Here is a 16,306-nt window from a genome sequence, read left to right as displayed (position 1 = left end):
GTTTAAAGGGGCCCAAGTATAGCACAGTGTAGCATACTCTGCTACAAAAGCATGGGTTGCATGTGCTGACCCCCATACAGGGGGAACCTAGTACAGTCAATTATTCCTCTTGTAAATAAATTCAAGTCTCATGAACATGCAGATAAATAAACACTGATTTTGTTTCTTAAAGTGATGCTACCCCTGTGCATCAGGCTTCAGTTTCATGAATGTGAACTTACCTCATACTTTTGACATCTTCTCTGTGGGTTCTTGCTTGTCCTCTCACTTTTCATGTACCATGTGTCAGATTTATAATAAGGGCTAACACTGAGAACTTCCTGTTTTCCAGGAACTATGTGAAGGAAGCACTTTAATTAATATACTTAATCCTTACAGCAACCTTATAAAGTAGGGAGGTTCCATTTTAATTCTTGTCTCACAGTTTGGGAAAAAGCGCAGGACAATTAAGAAACACCCCACTATCATGAGCAAGGAAGACTCATGACTCAGTGCCTATAACCACTTGTGTTACTGAGCTTTCCATTGCTGTGAAAAATACCTGAGAAAAACTAAAGGAAGAAAGGTTTGTTTTGGTTCATGGTTTCAAAAGTTTCAGTCCACGATCGCTTCGCCCTATTGCTGTGGGCCTGTGGTGAGACAGAACATCATGGCAGGGAGCGTGTGGTGGAACACAGAGCTGCTTACATCACAGCAGCTAGGAAGCAGAGAGAAGAAGGGGCTGGGGAGATACAGGCTTCAAGGGCATGCCAAGGACAACTCTCTCTGACTAGGTCCTACCCCTAAGTTTCCACTGCCTCCCAAGCGTCCATTAAACTATGAATTCAGCAATGGATTCACCCATTGAGGAGATCAGAGCCCTCATCATCCAGTCATCTTTCAAAGTCCCCACCTCTGAACACTGCTGCCTCTTAGGTCACATGCACTTTGGGGGGACATTTCAGGTCCAAACCATAAACTTACTACTTTGCTGAGCTGGGTGGGACCCTGTGGTTGGTTGGTAGAGAGCTCCGAATCCAGACAATCCAGTGTTCACAAGGTGGCTGCTCGCCACATCCAAGGAAGTAAGGATTTAATCAGGTTATGGCAAATTGCTGAACAGGCTTCATTTATGTCCCTTTTAGGATTTAATCAGGTTGTGGCAAATTGCTGAATAGGCTTCATTTGTGTCCCTTTTCACCAAAAAGACATTTTTATACTAATTTAACTGGTTCTGTTCAACAACTTATTTGTAATCATGTTGCTCAGTAAATGTAGAGGCACATTAAGCCTGCAATGTGGATGAAAAATTATCAAAATTATTTGCTTTTAGACTGGTTCATGGTTTCAGAGATTTATGGCTGTAGCACTTAGTTTGGGTTCACTAAGGCTATAGACTATGGCTCAAACAACAGGTATTTATTTTCTCATAGTGCTGGAGGCTACAAGGCTACAAGACAAGAGTGCTAACATGATGGGGGCCTGGTGAGGCCCCTCTTTCAGATTGCAGACAGCTGCCTTGTTACTGAATCCTCACATGGCCAGGGCAGGGAGCTAGCCGATTCCGGATACACATTCATACTCACTCATTCTCGGGCTGGGGAAATAGCTCAGTTGGTAGAGTGCTTGCCTTGCATGCACAAGGCCCTGGGTTCAAGGCCCTGGGTTCAATCCCCAGCACCACCAAAAATAAATAAATAAATAGATAGGTAAATAAACAAATATTTTAAAAATAAAATAAAAAGGGCCAGAGATGTAGCTCGGTGGTAAAGCTACCCTGGGTTTAATCCCCAGTACCAAACAAATAAGCTCCTGTATTTCATGTCTGCGAGAAGCTTTCATGGTAATGAGTGCTCATTCCATTTCATTGTAGTTATTATTTCATCATGTATCCATCAGAACATGTTTATCTGCCTTTTTAAAAAATATGTATTTTTCTTTTAGTTGTAGATGGACATGATATCTTTATTTTATTTGTTTATTTTTATGTGGTGCTGAGGATCAAACCCAGTACCACACGCATATGAAGCAAGCGCTCTACCACTGAGCTACAACCCCAGCCCTGTTTATCTGCCTTATTATTGGTTGATTTTTCCAGTTTTTGGAGACTCTAAAATAGACTGCTATAGACAATCATGTATTTGAGAAAAAAAAAAAATCTCCAGATGGACTATGTGGGTATGAGGAAGCCTGGCCTTGAGCCTGGGAATTTTAGCTAGAAAAGCCTGTCTAAATTGGTAGGAACAGCCTCCTGGCAGATAGATACCAGAATCCCCTGTTCCCTTACTGGCCTGGCCAATGTGCATCTTGGAACCAGCTCTGAAACTGTGCCAGAGAGAAACTTTTGCTATCATGTTGGGTCCCTGGGGTTCCCCTGAGACAGAGCGCAACTGGGTCAGGCTAGAGGTAGCTTCTTGCTTTTTGAAATTGTCAGCTCTGCTCTGTAGGTCCTTAAAGTATGCATCAGTTTCAGCTGGTGTAAGATCAGTGGTAGCATATCAGTTAATGTGTTTTTGGTCTCAGGTAACAGAAATTTTAGCCAAAAAAATTGCCTTTTGATTATACAATAGATATTTATCTTCTCACATAGCTGCTATGTAGTCCATGGCTCCTAAGTGACAGGAACAAGGTGTCTGTGCTCATCTTAGCCTTTCCCTCATATGATGGCTGCTCTGGCTCAGGTCATCACATCCTTGTACAAACCAGGAAGAAGGAAGAAGAGCAGTGCTAGCTCCTGGGAATTCTTTTACCAGGAAATCAAAATGTTTCCCAGCTGTTTGTCATGGGCTTCATTTATGACTATTTGGTCAAATCTGTGGTAACAAGGTCATTTTGAATTTCAAGGGCAGCTGAGAGAGTGATTATCTAGTGTAGGATGAGAGAGAGAAAGGCATTTAGGTTGGGTGTTAGGTTGCCCAGCCAGCAGCATCCATCTCATGTGAGGAGTACCCCGACACAAAACAAATCATTTCCCAGGCTTAAGAAATCCAACATCATTATTACATTACATCTGCTTTTAGAATATCTAACAATCACTTAAAGTGGTTTGTTCAGCAACCCATTTATCTGTCTTTTAACCTGTTTAGTTCCCAGGGTGGAGGTATGTGCTTTTCTTGGCTGGATGAAATGTAGCATGGTACTGTGAAAGTCAGAAGTTTAGTGGGTCTCTGGTATTTTTGCTCTGACCAAATGAATATAATTCCATCCTTGAAAATTAAGTTTGAGTGGCACTTCTAATCATCATTTTCTGTCTTATGATCTTCAGGGAATTCAGTTTCTAATAGAGAATGACCTGCTACAGAGTTCCCCAGAAGACGTCGCCCAGTTCCTCTATAAAGGAGAAGGCCTAAATAAGACTGTCATTGGGGACTATCTGGGTGAGAGGTAAGTTAAAGGAGGATGGGCAGCTGCACCTGGGCCTACCCTCCATTTTGGGGTTCTTGCAGCTCCTTAGCCACAAGCATGGGTTGCATGTGCTGACCCCCATACAGGGGGAACCTAGTACAGTCAATTATTCCTCTTGTGTACTGTGTGGTAGGATGGGTATGGGGGCACTTGGGTCCAGGTGAGATCTGTGCCCCTTGGGGAATCGAGACAACTGACAGCACTGCTGCCTTTCTCAAAATCTTGAATAACCGGTTGGTCTTCTGAAGTTTGGCCCATAAATACCCCAGATGTCTCAGTGATTTTCTTCCCCATATCACGTGGGGTGTGAATGAAGGTAAGATTGATTGTTCATATTTAAAGTAGAAAGCAGCAGGTCAAACTTACTTTCCCAACCTTTTTCACCAACAGTCCACTTACTGTGCTTAGCAGAGGTTTAAGCAGTACATGCCAAGTGTGCCTAAATAGACTTGTCAAGGGCCAAAGAGAATATTGTTAAAAGCCCAGTGGTTGCTCAATCAGATCGTTTCTGTTTCCAGCTTTTTATTAAAAATACTTAATCAGAAGAACATTCCCCAACTCATTCTGTGAGCTTTCTACTACCTGAGACCAAAACCAAAGACATCACAAGAAAACAAAGCTGCAGGCCAGTATCTCTTAGAATATGGAAATACAATATTTCAATAATTTTTTAGGGAGCTGGGGCTGTGGCTCAGCAGTAGTGCACTTGCCTGGTATGTGTGAGGCACTGGGTTCGATTCTCAGCACCACATATAAATAAAAATAAATAAATAAATAAATAAAGGCCTATCAACAACTTAAAAATATTTTTTAAAAAATAATTTTTTAGGAAACAAATCTAACAATAAATAAAAAGGATTACACACCAAATGCGATTTATTCCACCAGTACAAGGTTAATTCAGCATGCAAAAGTCAAAGATATAATATATCAGTAGAATAAAGAATCTGACTCATGATCATTCCCATAACTGCAGAAAAAGCATTTGACAAAGTTCAACACTGCTTTTCATGATAAAGACACTCAAAAAAACTAAGACTAGAAAGGAAATTCCTCAACAGGATGGAGGGCACCTGTGAAAAGTAGCTTAGCATAATTAAGTTCAAGAGCAAGACTAGAATGTTGGCTTTCACTGTGCTATTCAACATGGTACTGGCATTTTTAGCCAGGGCAGTTGGACAAGAAAATGAAAATAAAAACATCCACACTGGGAAGAAATACAATTAATTCTTCTTTTTTTTTTTTGGTACCAGGTATTGAACATAGGGGCACTCAACCACTGAGCCATATCCCCAGCTCTTTTTATATTTTATTTAGAGACAGGGTCTCACTGAACTTCCTAGAGCCTTACTAAGTTTCTGATCCTGGCTTTGAACTTGCAATCCTCCTGCCTTAGCCTCCTAAGCTGCTGGGATTATAGACATGCATCATCACACTTGGCAAATGAAACTATTTTTATTTGTAGATAACATGATCCACATGTGTATAAAATCTGAAGGGGGTCATTGAAAAACTATTAAAACTGAACAAGTTCAGTAAGATTGCAGGATACAAAATTAATATACAAAACTGAATTTTTTTTTTCAGTACCGGGGATTGAACCCAGGGGCATTCTACCACTGAGATACACCCTCAGCTTTTTTTTATTTCTTATTTTAAGACAGGAGTCTGCTAAGTTTCTCAGGCTCTCAACTTCAGTCTCCCAAGTAGCTGGATTATAGATGGGTTTCAGTAGCAATTAGCAAACTGAAAAGGATAACAAGAAAACAGCTCCATTATAAATAACAGTAAAAATAATAAAATATTTAGAAATATGTTTGGCAAAGGATACACAAAATATTTACTCTGAAAACTAAAACATTGTTAAAAAGAAAAGATAAAAAAATGGAAAGACAGCTCATGTTCATGGGTCAGAAAATTTAATATTGCTAAAATGGCAATACTCTCCACATTGATCTGTAGATCAAATGCACTCCCTATCAGAATTCCAGCTGAATTCTTTGCAGAAGTTGGCAAGCTCATTGTAAAATTCATCTGGAACTTCAAGGATCCAGAATAGCCACAGTCTTAAATAAGAACAAATTTGGAGGGCTGAGGTTGTGGCTCAGCGGTAGAGCTCTTGCCTAGCATGTAAAGGGCCCTGGGTTTGATCCTCAGCACCACATAAAAATAAATACACAAAATAAAGTTATTTAAAAAAGAAAAGAAGAACAGATTTGGAGAACTTACACTTCCTGATTACAAAATAGACTAATGCTGCACTAATCAAGAGAATGTGGTACTGATGTAAGGATGGACATACAGAAGGTCATAGAATATAATTTAGAATAAAAAAAAACCCTAATATTTACTGTTAAATAACTTTGAATAAGACTTCCAAGGCAATTCACTGGGGTAAGAATAGTCTTTTCAACAAATGGTGCTGGGATAACTGAAAACCACATGCAAAAGAATGGTGTTGCACCCCTCACCAGTACAGTTAAAATGGATCAAAGATCTAAGTGTAAGAAGCAAAACCACAAAACACTTAAAACATACAGGTAAATATTCATAACCTTGAATTATGCCAGGATTTCTTAGATCCAACATCAAAAGTACAAACAACAGAAATACTTTTGTGCTTCAGATGACATCAATGAGAAAGTAAAGAGATAGTCCTTTAGGAGAAAGATATCTGCAAGTCATATATAAATATAATAAGGACATATCTAGGACATATCCAAGATCCTAAATTCCCTGAATTCTTAAACTTTCAGAGCACCAATGATACTCAAAAATAATGGATTTTAGATCTTTTAATTAGAGATGTTCAGCCTGTATTGAAATCCACATGGCATGGTGGTGGATAGCCAAGAGGGTAAGGCAAAGATTGAGATTTGGTTGCTCCATCTCAGAGTAGGGAACAGGGGACTGGTGGAAGAGGAGTGATGGGAATCCCACCTTATATTCAACACCTGCATTTGGGGTGCTTCACACCAGCTTGCACCAACTTGTGAGCCATGACAGGCAAGCTTGCTCCCTCTGTGGAGCTCAGGCATCCTTCTGGCAGTGGGGTTTTGCCTTTATATCTCTAAGACTGACCCCTGAGGTGGCAGTGGCTAATGTGGTCACAGGCCTGCCACTCACTATCCCCGTAACCTAGCTGATGCTACCTCCTCCCACACTCAGCAACAGCAGGCATGTATACCCACAGACCTTCACTCTGAGTGTGCCCTGTACTGTGCCACTGTGCCAGTTTAGTGGGAACCAGCTGACAGGTGCATTGTCAGACAGGGCTGGATCCTCAGTTTTTCTTCCTGTCTCCTAGGACAGGGTCTTTGTGGTCACTGCCCTCCTGGGACAGACAGGAGCCATCAGGACCTTGAAACAACATCAGAGACTGCAACACCACACCTTCCACATGCAGATCCCAAAGAGAAAGATGGAGAGAAGTTGGGACATGACCTTGGTGCCCTTGCACTTATCCTTCCCTCCCTCTTTCACCCCGCAAGCCCCAGATGGGGGAGCTGCCTGTGAACAGATGGCACTTGCCCACAGCCATGTCTAGTATTGACGCTGGCATAGGCTGTGGTGTTGACACAGTCAGTGAACTTGCCTAGAGAGTGAACACTGGTTTTCAAGCTGCATTTTTTTAGTACCAGGGATTGAACCCAGGGGCACTCAACCCTGAGCCTCATCCCCAGCCCTATTTTGTATTTTATTTAGAGACAGGGTCTCACTGAATTGTTTAGTGCCTTGCTTTTTGCTGAGGCTGCCTATGAACTGGCGATCCTCCTGCCTCAGCCTCCCAAGCTGCTGGAATTACAGGCATATGCCACCATGCTGGCCAGGCTGCATTTTGTAGGCTCTCTCAACTAGGGCAAGTCACAGGTGTCTCTTGTAAAGTACAAGTGTTTTGAGAATACTGGCCTACGTTAATTCCAACACTCTGCTACCCTCAGGTGGCCAGTGGTGGGCGCAGGTAGAACCCCAGCATTTTGATACTTGGGGTATCCTCAATATATCTTGTGACCAGGTCCTGTGGAGCATCCTTCAGTTAAGAGCCAATGGCATACATTGTTAAGTCATTTCCTTTTTGTTGTCATTTATTTTCATGATTAGTTTTTAAAAGCTAATACAAGGTATTGTTTCTTTCCCAAGCTTTGCTTTCTGAGCCCAGTATTGTACCTTATGGTTCATGGCCTTGAGCAAGTTAATTTACTTTTCTGAGCCTCAAAACCCCCATTGGTGGGCTGGGGATGTGGCTCAAGCAGTAGCGCGCTCGCCTGGCATGCGTGCGGCCCGGGTTCGATCCTCAGCACCACATACCAACAAAGATGTTGTGTCCGCCAATAACTAAAAGAAATAAATATTTAAAAAAAAAAAAAAAAAAAAAAAACCCCATTGGTGAAATGGGGGTAATAATAGGCCTTGCTCATGGGGCCATTTTAAAGGTTTCAGGGTGCACACTAAGCACTGGGTAGGCCTCACAGCTTGGCATCTAAGTGGAACCGATTGGCCATGATGGTTGTCCTTTGGGGAGATTTTAATGTTCTTCTTCCTGACTCTTACCTACTATGAAAGTACACTCCTAAAATCCTATTAATTCTGTTTTGTTTTAAGCCTGAGAACAAATTTTATAGTAAGAGGACAATTTTCACTTGTAGTCATATAAAATTAAAATTGCAAAATCTTGCTGTAGGACATGTCTTTTTTTTTTGAAGTCATTGAGATAACATACATTAGACTTGAATTTATTTCCACTCTTTCCTAGGGATGAATTTAATATCAAAGTTCTTCAGGCTTTTGTGGAACTCCATGAATTTGCTGATCTCAACCTTGTACAAGCCTTAAGGTTAGTGTTTGGCTGCACCCTGGGCATAGACCAGAGGAGTCATGAGCAGTAGTGGCTGTTGATTCACTCCAAGGAACTCAGAGGGAGCCTGCAAGTCCTACAGACACTGGCTGCTCATTCCCATGTTCCTTCTGCTGCATGACATTCTGCAGCCCTGTACAGGAATTGGAACATGCACACAGGGATGCAAATCACTCTTTCCTCCTTGTAACTTCCAGTTCTGCATCCTGCTCGTGGTTTCTTTGTTGTCCATCATTTTGAATGACATGCAGGAGTGTGTGTGTGTTTTCTTCACATATCTGCTGCATGCTCTAGTTGGTGTGACCTTAACATCACCCCAACCCATTTTCCACTAGACTTGGCCTTGAGCACCAAGCACAAGGGGGTTACCCTTATTGTTCCCAGGAGGATGTAGATCTCCCACCATCAGAGGCCACACTCTGGCCTGTCTTGTCTAAGGAAAGCCAGTGTCATTCTGAGTCACACAGGGTGGATGGAGGAGGACAGTGCTTAGACACTCTGTGCAGCCCTGTTGGCACCCACAGTATACTCCCTGAATGCCCACTTGAACAGCTGGCCCTGCAATCTTGGTGGCTGTCTCTTTGTCTTTATCTGTTGTGTCCTGGCTGGGTGGCATGGCTCTTCATCTGGTCTAGGTACTAATTCTGACCCACTGACCTATGTAGGAAGCAGCGGCAGGGACAGGCCTCTGGTGGGAGCCACCTGTCCTGCTCCAGAGCTGAGGCTATCATAGCCATGTCTTGTCTGTTCACATTCTAGACCTCCTTCCGTGTACTCTGGTCTTATTTACATGGTCTTAATTACATTGTGGCCTCATTTCAGCTGCAGACTGAAATATGCGTGGTGTTTTGTGTGATGCTCATAACACAGGGTCAACCCGGGGCTGAGCCGTGCACTGACGGTGCGCAGACATAGGAGGCCTGCAGCCCTGCTTTCCATTTTCAGACTCAGTTTTTGAAAACTGTTCATCCAGAGAAAGGCACAGGCCTGGGAGTGTGGCGGGTACGTCCACAGCACAGCCAGCATCACCTCTGTGGTGCCATTTATTTTGGCCAGTTTCTGATCCATAGCAAAAGGCCAGGAGAGGGCAGAAAGCTGCCACTTCAGCATTACTCCAGTGGGTCCTTGAGTGCTGCTTGGCTTGTCGCACTTCTGTCATTGGGCCTATCCCAGTGTGCCCGAGAGTGGGGCTGCTGGTCTTTGGGAGTGCCCCATAGAGCTTACATGGGGCAGAGAGAGAAGGGATAATAGATATTTCTAAAACCTATGTTTCATGGCTTATCAGGAGCTAGTTGCTATGGCAGCAAAAGTGAGACAGGATAAGGGGTCCTCAGGCTGGTGGCAGGGAAGGCTAGGGTGGCTTAGGGCCGAGGACGGTGTGCTGATGGAGCAAGCAGCAGGGAGGGGCCCCTGGGTGCTCCTTTAGTTTGAGGAGTTACCTGGAGGCTTTGGGCTTTTATTCTGAGGAAGTCAGAGGTGTGGGGCTAACTGAAGCCATCCATTCTGTGGAGCAGGGCAGGAGATCATTTGTCCTGGTGGGGGTGTGTTGCTGACCAACATGGGTCAAAGAGGGAGAAAGTCAGCAGTGGCCCAGCCCAAGCCAGCTGTCGTGATATCCCGGGATCAGGCAGGATATTGAGTCTGAAGCTGTTGAAGCAAGTCCTCAAAAAGAGGGACCCAAGTGGCAGGAGTCTGTAGAGTGAGGGCATTTATGGGACCTGCAGAGAAGAAAAGCTCAGAGGGAGGGGAGCAGCATCTGATCACTGCAGGAGCAGCACCTTACAACCAAGGACAGTCCAGAAATTAGTTGGAGTTTATAGTTCCAATCTCATCCCTCATCCTTGTGCTGAAGTCGGGCTGGCTGTGGGACCCCAAGGTGCAGGACAGCTACATCTCTGCCTTCAGGGCTTAGGGCTGACAGGTAATAGGTGGTACTGGGTGCCTTGCAGCTGGAAAGCAAAGAAAGGGACAGGAGTATTGGTGCAGGGCTTGCCATTTTAGGTAGGGCAGCCCCATGGAGACCTCAGTGAGAAGGGACATCTGAGAACAGAAGCATTTGATTACCTTGGGCCTGATCCCTAAAGTAGAAGTGTGTCTGCCCCATCTAGGTAGCAACAGACTCTGTAGGTGGCCCCAATGGTGTGGATGGGCCATCGAGTCTGTCCTGCTGACCCTGACCTTGCCATTGTGGGTGGAGGTAGGCATGGGGATGTGGGAGTGCTCATGTGGCCATGTGATGGGTGCAGATGGTGGTGACAATTAAGGGCAAGAAGTGCTGGCATCCTGGATGTTTTAAAGGCAGTGGCAGCAGACCTTGCTGAAGAGTTGGTTGTATCATAAAAAGGCAGAGCAGTCAGTGAGCCTGTCTTGAATTACCAAGCAGAAGGAAACTGAATCTTTCCTTGCTGGCACCCCTGCCAGGATGGCATCTCAGGCCAGGAGAGAACGTCTTTGCTTGGGCAGGCTCTAGGTTCCAGGCTGGGTCCATCCTTAGCATGGCCATGGGGTGAATGTCCATCTCTCTACAGGCAGTTCTTGTGGAGCTTCAGGCTTCCAGGAGAGGCTCAGAAAATTGATCGCATGATGGAGGCCTTTGCTTCACGCTACTGCCTGTGCAACCCTGGAGTCTTCCAGTCTACAGGTCAGTGGCCAGCTTGTGGCCTAGCCCCCCACCCTTCAAGCTTGTTCCTAGAACCTGCCTTCCCTGAGCCAGGAGGGTCCTGCTTGTAGCTATGCATCAGACCCATCCCACTCTGCAGAGAGCTGCCACTTCAGGGGGTAGACCCAGGGCCCTCCCGCGAGGCATGCGTGGCAGGGCCAGCACATAGGTTCCTGCATGGGTCGTCCTTGTGGGTCCCACACTCTCCATGTAGAAATTCCACCTGGTTCAGGCTGCTGAGCCCTCTGCTGTCCACTGACTTGTTGCAGACACATGCTATGTACTGTCATTTGCAATCATCATGCTCAACACCAGCCTTCACAACCACAATGTGCGTGACAAACCCACTGCAGAGCGGTTCATCACCATGAATCGCGGCATCAACGAGGGAGGGGACCTCCCAGAGGAGCTGCTGAGGGTGAGTCCCACAGGACCCTGCTGCTCGCTCTTTTTTTCTTTCTTTCTTTTCTTTTTTCTTTTTTCTTTTTTTTTTTTTGTGTGTGTGTGGTACCAGGGATTGAATTCAAGAGTACTTTTCCACTGAGCTACATCTCTAGCCCTTTTTACTTATTTTTAATTTTGAGACAGGGCCTGGCTGAGTTGCTGAAGCTAAACTGCTATCCTCCTACCTCAGCCTCCCGAGTCACTGGGATCATAAACATGTGCCACTGTGTCTAGCTTCAGAACCCTGCTTCTGAACTGCATCTTGCTGTTTCTCCTCCTTCCTCAAATTTATCAAAATGTATGAAAATTGGCAGTTCTGATTTATTTATCTAATTTTATCACTTATTTTTGTATTTTCAGACAGGGTCTCTGCCTCAGGCTCCTGAGGAGCTGGGATTACAGGCAGGGACCACCATACCTGGTGACTCATGGTTTTGAATTGCGTATTTGGGCATATTTTTGTTTTCTTGGTCCTGCTCACTTTATGCACCTTCTTCACTGGAGAGAGAGAGAAAGGGCAGTTACTTCTCCTGTTTGAAACCCTGAACTTGCTGTTGTTTCTCCTCCTTACAGAACTTGTATGAAAGTATTAAGAATGAACCGTTTAAGATCCCAGAGGATGATGGGAATGACTTGACGCACACATTCTTCAACCCAGACCGGGAAGGCTGGCTTCTGAAGCTGGGTGAGCCTGCTGTGTGTGACCTGTGCTCGTGGCCCCTCAGCCCACGCAGCAGCTCCCGTGGGGTCCTCCCAAGCTCCTTGTAGCAAAGCCCCTTACCACTTGGCAGCAACATTAAAAGACAATTCCGTTGAGCCAAAGCCTGCTCTCAGCAGCCGCACGTGCCAGGCCGTTGGCTGCTTCCCTGAAGTGTGGCCTTTCAGAGTGAGGCCCTACTTGCTGTGTCCATGGCAGGGACTGCACAACCTATCCCAGAAAACTGCTGAGTTAGCATTTATGTAAATCCAGGGCAGTTTTCTGTACGAGAAGCAAGTGCATTTATCTCCAAAGAACCTGTGTGCCTTTCTCTTGGTTTGGCGTGGCTGTGATTTTTGACGAGTGGTTTAAATGTGCCTTCTTGTTGTTTTCCTTCTGCCTGTGGCTCCCACCTTTCTGTTCTGTGACGGGCTGTCCCTGCTTGTCCTGCGTTAGGAGGTAGGTACCCAGTGGCTTCCTCCCCTCCCCAGCGGCTCACTCCTCCTTCGGTTTCTCTCCCCCACGTTGGTCTGTGTGAAGCTCTGGTTTGTGGCTGCCATTCATCTGATCCATTTGGCTTTGGACTTGCTGGGTCAGCGTTGTGCACGGTGTGGTGTATTGGCACCCACCCCAGGGACAGGGTCAGCATCGGCTAGGACCAGGAACGCATGGGGACACTGTGTGGGAACAAGCTCACCCCCCACCCCCGCCCCATCTTTAGGTCCTGCAGCAGTGAAGAAGCTGGTAACCAGCCTGTCCCACAGCCTCACCAGTCTCCCCATACTAACCAAGCACTGCATGTTTACAGCTCCTGGAAAGATCCTGGGGATGCTCTGAAGGCTTTCTCACTGGTGACAAGTCTAATGGCTCTTACACTTTATGGGCAATTGTAGCAATTTTTAGGGGTTATTTTGACTCTGGGGGGGGGATGGATTTTTACCTTACGTTGACAGTAAAGGCCACAAGATGTGACTGCTGTATTTTCTTGAGGTACTTCTGAGAACAGATGATTGCTGTGTGGCCTGTCAGACCCGAGGGCTAGAATTCTGGTGATTTTTATTATTTTTTCATGAAGGGAAGATGAGATGCTGCATGATGACAGTGTGACAGGCTCAGGCCACCTGAGCTAATGGGCTGGGGCTGTTTCCATGGGCCTGTTCCCACTGGGGTCTTCAACCTTGGCATTGCTCTCTAGCTCTTCTCTGGCTGTGCCAGTGTTTAGAAGGATTCTGGATCTTTGCCTGAATACTGAGTGCTGTAGCCTTGGACTCAGATGCCTGAGTGACAGCAGATATACCCCAGACCTTCCAAGTCATGTGGTGCTTGTGTCCTGGAGTAGGGCAGCAGGAGGACCGCATCTGGAGTCACCAGCAGTTGCACTCAGCCGTAATAAGTAGGGCACTCACTGGATTAAACTCCTTCCTTCCATTTCTTGCATTGCCCAAGAGTGCCCCCTTGAGGGACAGTGGCAGCCATTCAGGTGGCCTCTGTGTTCCTGGGGAGGAGGCCGGCTCTGAAGACATAAATAAGTGAATGAAATAAAGGCACAAGACTTCTTGTGTCTGTAGCGTGTTTTCTGGACGAGCAGATAAGAAGGCCATGGAGGGAGTGCACAGAGCGCTTGTGTTTCTGTGCAGTTGTCCTGGGCACAGGTGGGGTGCCAGGAACTCCCCATGCACCCAAATGTGGCCTCAACTCAGTGGTCAGCCAGTGGGGCATGGGGTCTGCCTGGGCAACAGGTGCTGCTCTGCAGCATTGGCACCTGAAGCTCTCTTGCCCCGCAGCCCCTGTATCTGCTGTCTCCTCAGGAAAGCCGGAGGCCAAGGCCTTGCAGGCCCGCACTGTGCACAGCAGGCCCTGGAGCCGCTGAATGACAGCAGGCTCGCTGCAGAGCTCCTGGGGCCTGGAGGTGCCTCTGCCTGTGGGCCTGCCCCAACTGTGTGGAGGAGCCCAGGCCTGGCCACTAGGTACATCCAATGGTATTGGTCCCCAAAGGGCGAAGAGAATAATATATGTGCCAAAAGACAAGTCTGGTGACTCAGGTCAGCCTCCAGGTGTGACCCTGTACCAAGTGGGCATGCAGAAACCCTCCCAGTACAGGGCAGACATCACAGGGACATAGGCACCTGGCTAGACAAGTGTAAAACTCCAGAATGTGGGTTTCCAAATGTGCATTCGGACAGAATGTCGCACGCACAGTGTAAATTTAGCTGCAGAGCAGCTGCTGCTCAAGGCTGGGTGTGGGGGAGCTTAGGCATAGTGCACAGGCCTGGCTTGCAGTTGTTGAGGAATTTAAGACAATGGGTTTCGAGAGTGACTCATATCAAAAACACAGAACGTGGTCAGAGCTGAGCTGCCATGGAGGGGAAAGTGTGCGCATGCCTGTGCCACGCGTGCCCTTCGTGTGTGCGTGCACTCACAGGCCTGGGAGCAGTGGAGATGGAGATTTACAAATCAAAGTGGTGCTTACCTGTTGAGGAGAAGCTGGCTCCTATCTGCAGGTGAGCGTGGGGATGGATGGTGTGGGCTGGGCCTTCTGGCATCTCTCAGCAGAACCTGCCATGGCTCTGAGGCCAGGAGCGTCGCCCATCCCTGCCAGGCCTACCTCTGAGCTGAAAGGTGTCCTGGGCTGGTAGACTTGGGCCCAACCCTTATGACATACCTCAGTCTGGGCTCCTGCGGCCCTGGCTTGAGAGGCTCCACTGACCAAGGACTGGACGGGGGTGGGTTTTCCAGACACAGCACTGAATGGAGAAGCAGTGGAGTGGGGTCCAGGGCACAAAGCTGAGGGTTCTTTCCTGCAGATCCATCTCCATGACCAGTGATGACTGCAGGTCAGTGACAGTGGAGATGGGAATTCTAGGGGCAAACAGCTAGCAGGCAGCCCTGATGGCCTGCCGTGGCGGGGTGTGCTGGAAAAGCAGGCCCTGGACAGGAGCTGCCTGGGATCACAGACAGCTCCAGGACCCCCACAGCCATGTGGAGGCAGGGCCTGTGGCTGGGAGGGCAGCAGAGCACAGGAGCCCTCAGGGCCGCAGAATTTGGGTCTTCACACTGAGTGTAGCAGAACCTCTGGAGGTATAAAGCAGGGGAGGGATGTGACCAGTAGGCTCTTTTGAAAAGACGCCTCTGGCTGCTGCAGGTGCTGGGTGGGTGGGGGCACCATGGCAGCTTCCGAAAACGCACTAGTGCCCAAGGGGCAGAGCTTTAGATGGTGATAGATGCAGTGGTAGAGGCTGCCATCAGCCGATGTGGCACAGGGCCTTGGGACTTGGGGAGACACCTGGAAGGAATTAGCATTGTCCTCTTCTCGTGATCGTAGGGCACAGAATGTCCTTCTGTCCCCTTGTTGCTGGAAAACTTTTGAGATAAGGCAGGTTGCCCCGAGTGTCACCTGGACCCCATATGGAATGGGATCATGTCCCCTATATGGAACCAGCTTCCTGTGGGGCACCCTGTTAGGACTCCCATGCAGAATGGGCTCCCTATCAGGCCCCCATAAGGAATGGTCTTCCTGTCAAGATGGATGAGACAGGCCCAGGCCATGGGAGCAGGAGACTCCATGGTGAAGCTGTGTGCAGGAGCTGGGGAACAGGACCCAGGCGTGGAGATGCTGAGAGGAAGGAATGTCACTCCAGGCCAGAGGAGCCTGAGCACAGAGCCTGTGGCATGAGGGTGTGATCTGGTGGGGGGAGGGGCCCAGGGACATTCTGAGGGGATGGCAGAGGTGCATCAGGAATCTCAGACACTCTGACTGATGGAAGTGGTATGGTGTTGGTGAGGACAGAGCGGGGTGGAAAGTCTGTCTGGGGAGAGGGAGGGACAACTGGATGCCAAAGCTTCCTGGCCCTTGCTTTCGTAGCAACTGGACTCCTGATCTGTTTTAGGCTGTCGAGGAAGGACAGATTGAAGGTCCAGTGAGTGGGGCAGGGATGAGGGAGAGGTCCCAGCTGGGCTCTGGAGACACCCCCTGCCTGCAGGGCCTCTGCCTGTGGGGTCAGGCTCCCTCCCTCCCAAACTGACTTTCCTTCTGGTGTCCTCATCCTGGGTCTCCACAAGCTGAAGCCCAGTCAGGGAAGCTCCTGCCTCAGCCCCGGGACATGACCCTCACCTTTCCCCCACGCCTTTCCTTCCACCGCTCTGTCTCCATGCCCCACACAGTGCTCCCAGTCCCGAGGAGGGATCCCAGACCCCAACCCTTCCAGCTCCCTGTCACCCCATCAGTACTGGGGAACCCTGGGGAAGGGAAGGTAGGTCCCTTCTCACC

General features: G+C 47.5%; 1 protein-coding gene across 2 annotated transcripts in view; it reads left to right on the top strand.

Annotated features, from left to right (window-relative positions):
* The window catches only part of Cyth3 (cytohesin 3), a 62,676-nt gene that overhangs the window by 41,510 nt on the left and 4,860 nt on the right, over positions 1 to 16,306 (top strand). Inside the window, exons 5-9 of one of the 2 annotated variants that reach the window (XM_048785276.1) lie at positions 3,245 to 3,363; positions 8,138 to 8,218; positions 10,768 to 10,880; positions 11,168 to 11,316; positions 11,916 to 12,028. In XM_048785276.1, the coding sequence (XP_048641233.1) occupies positions 3,245 to 3,363; positions 8,138 to 8,218; positions 10,768 to 10,880; positions 11,168 to 11,316; positions 11,916 to 12,028 (575 nt within the window). The remainder of the gene's footprint in view (positions 1 to 3,244; positions 3,364 to 8,137; positions 8,219 to 10,767; positions 10,881 to 11,167; positions 11,317 to 11,915; positions 12,029 to 16,306) is intronic. The other variant, XM_015501999.2, reaches the window with a different exon arrangement.

Source organism: Marmota marmota, unplaced genomic scaffold (assembly GCF_001458135.2).
Source record: "Marmota marmota marmota unplaced genomic scaffold, marMar, whole genome shotgun sequence".
NCBI classification, from domain to species: Eukaryota; Metazoa; Chordata; class Mammalia; order Rodentia; family Sciuridae; genus Marmota; species Marmota marmota.
This window is presented reverse-complemented; position numbering and strand designations above follow the sequence as displayed.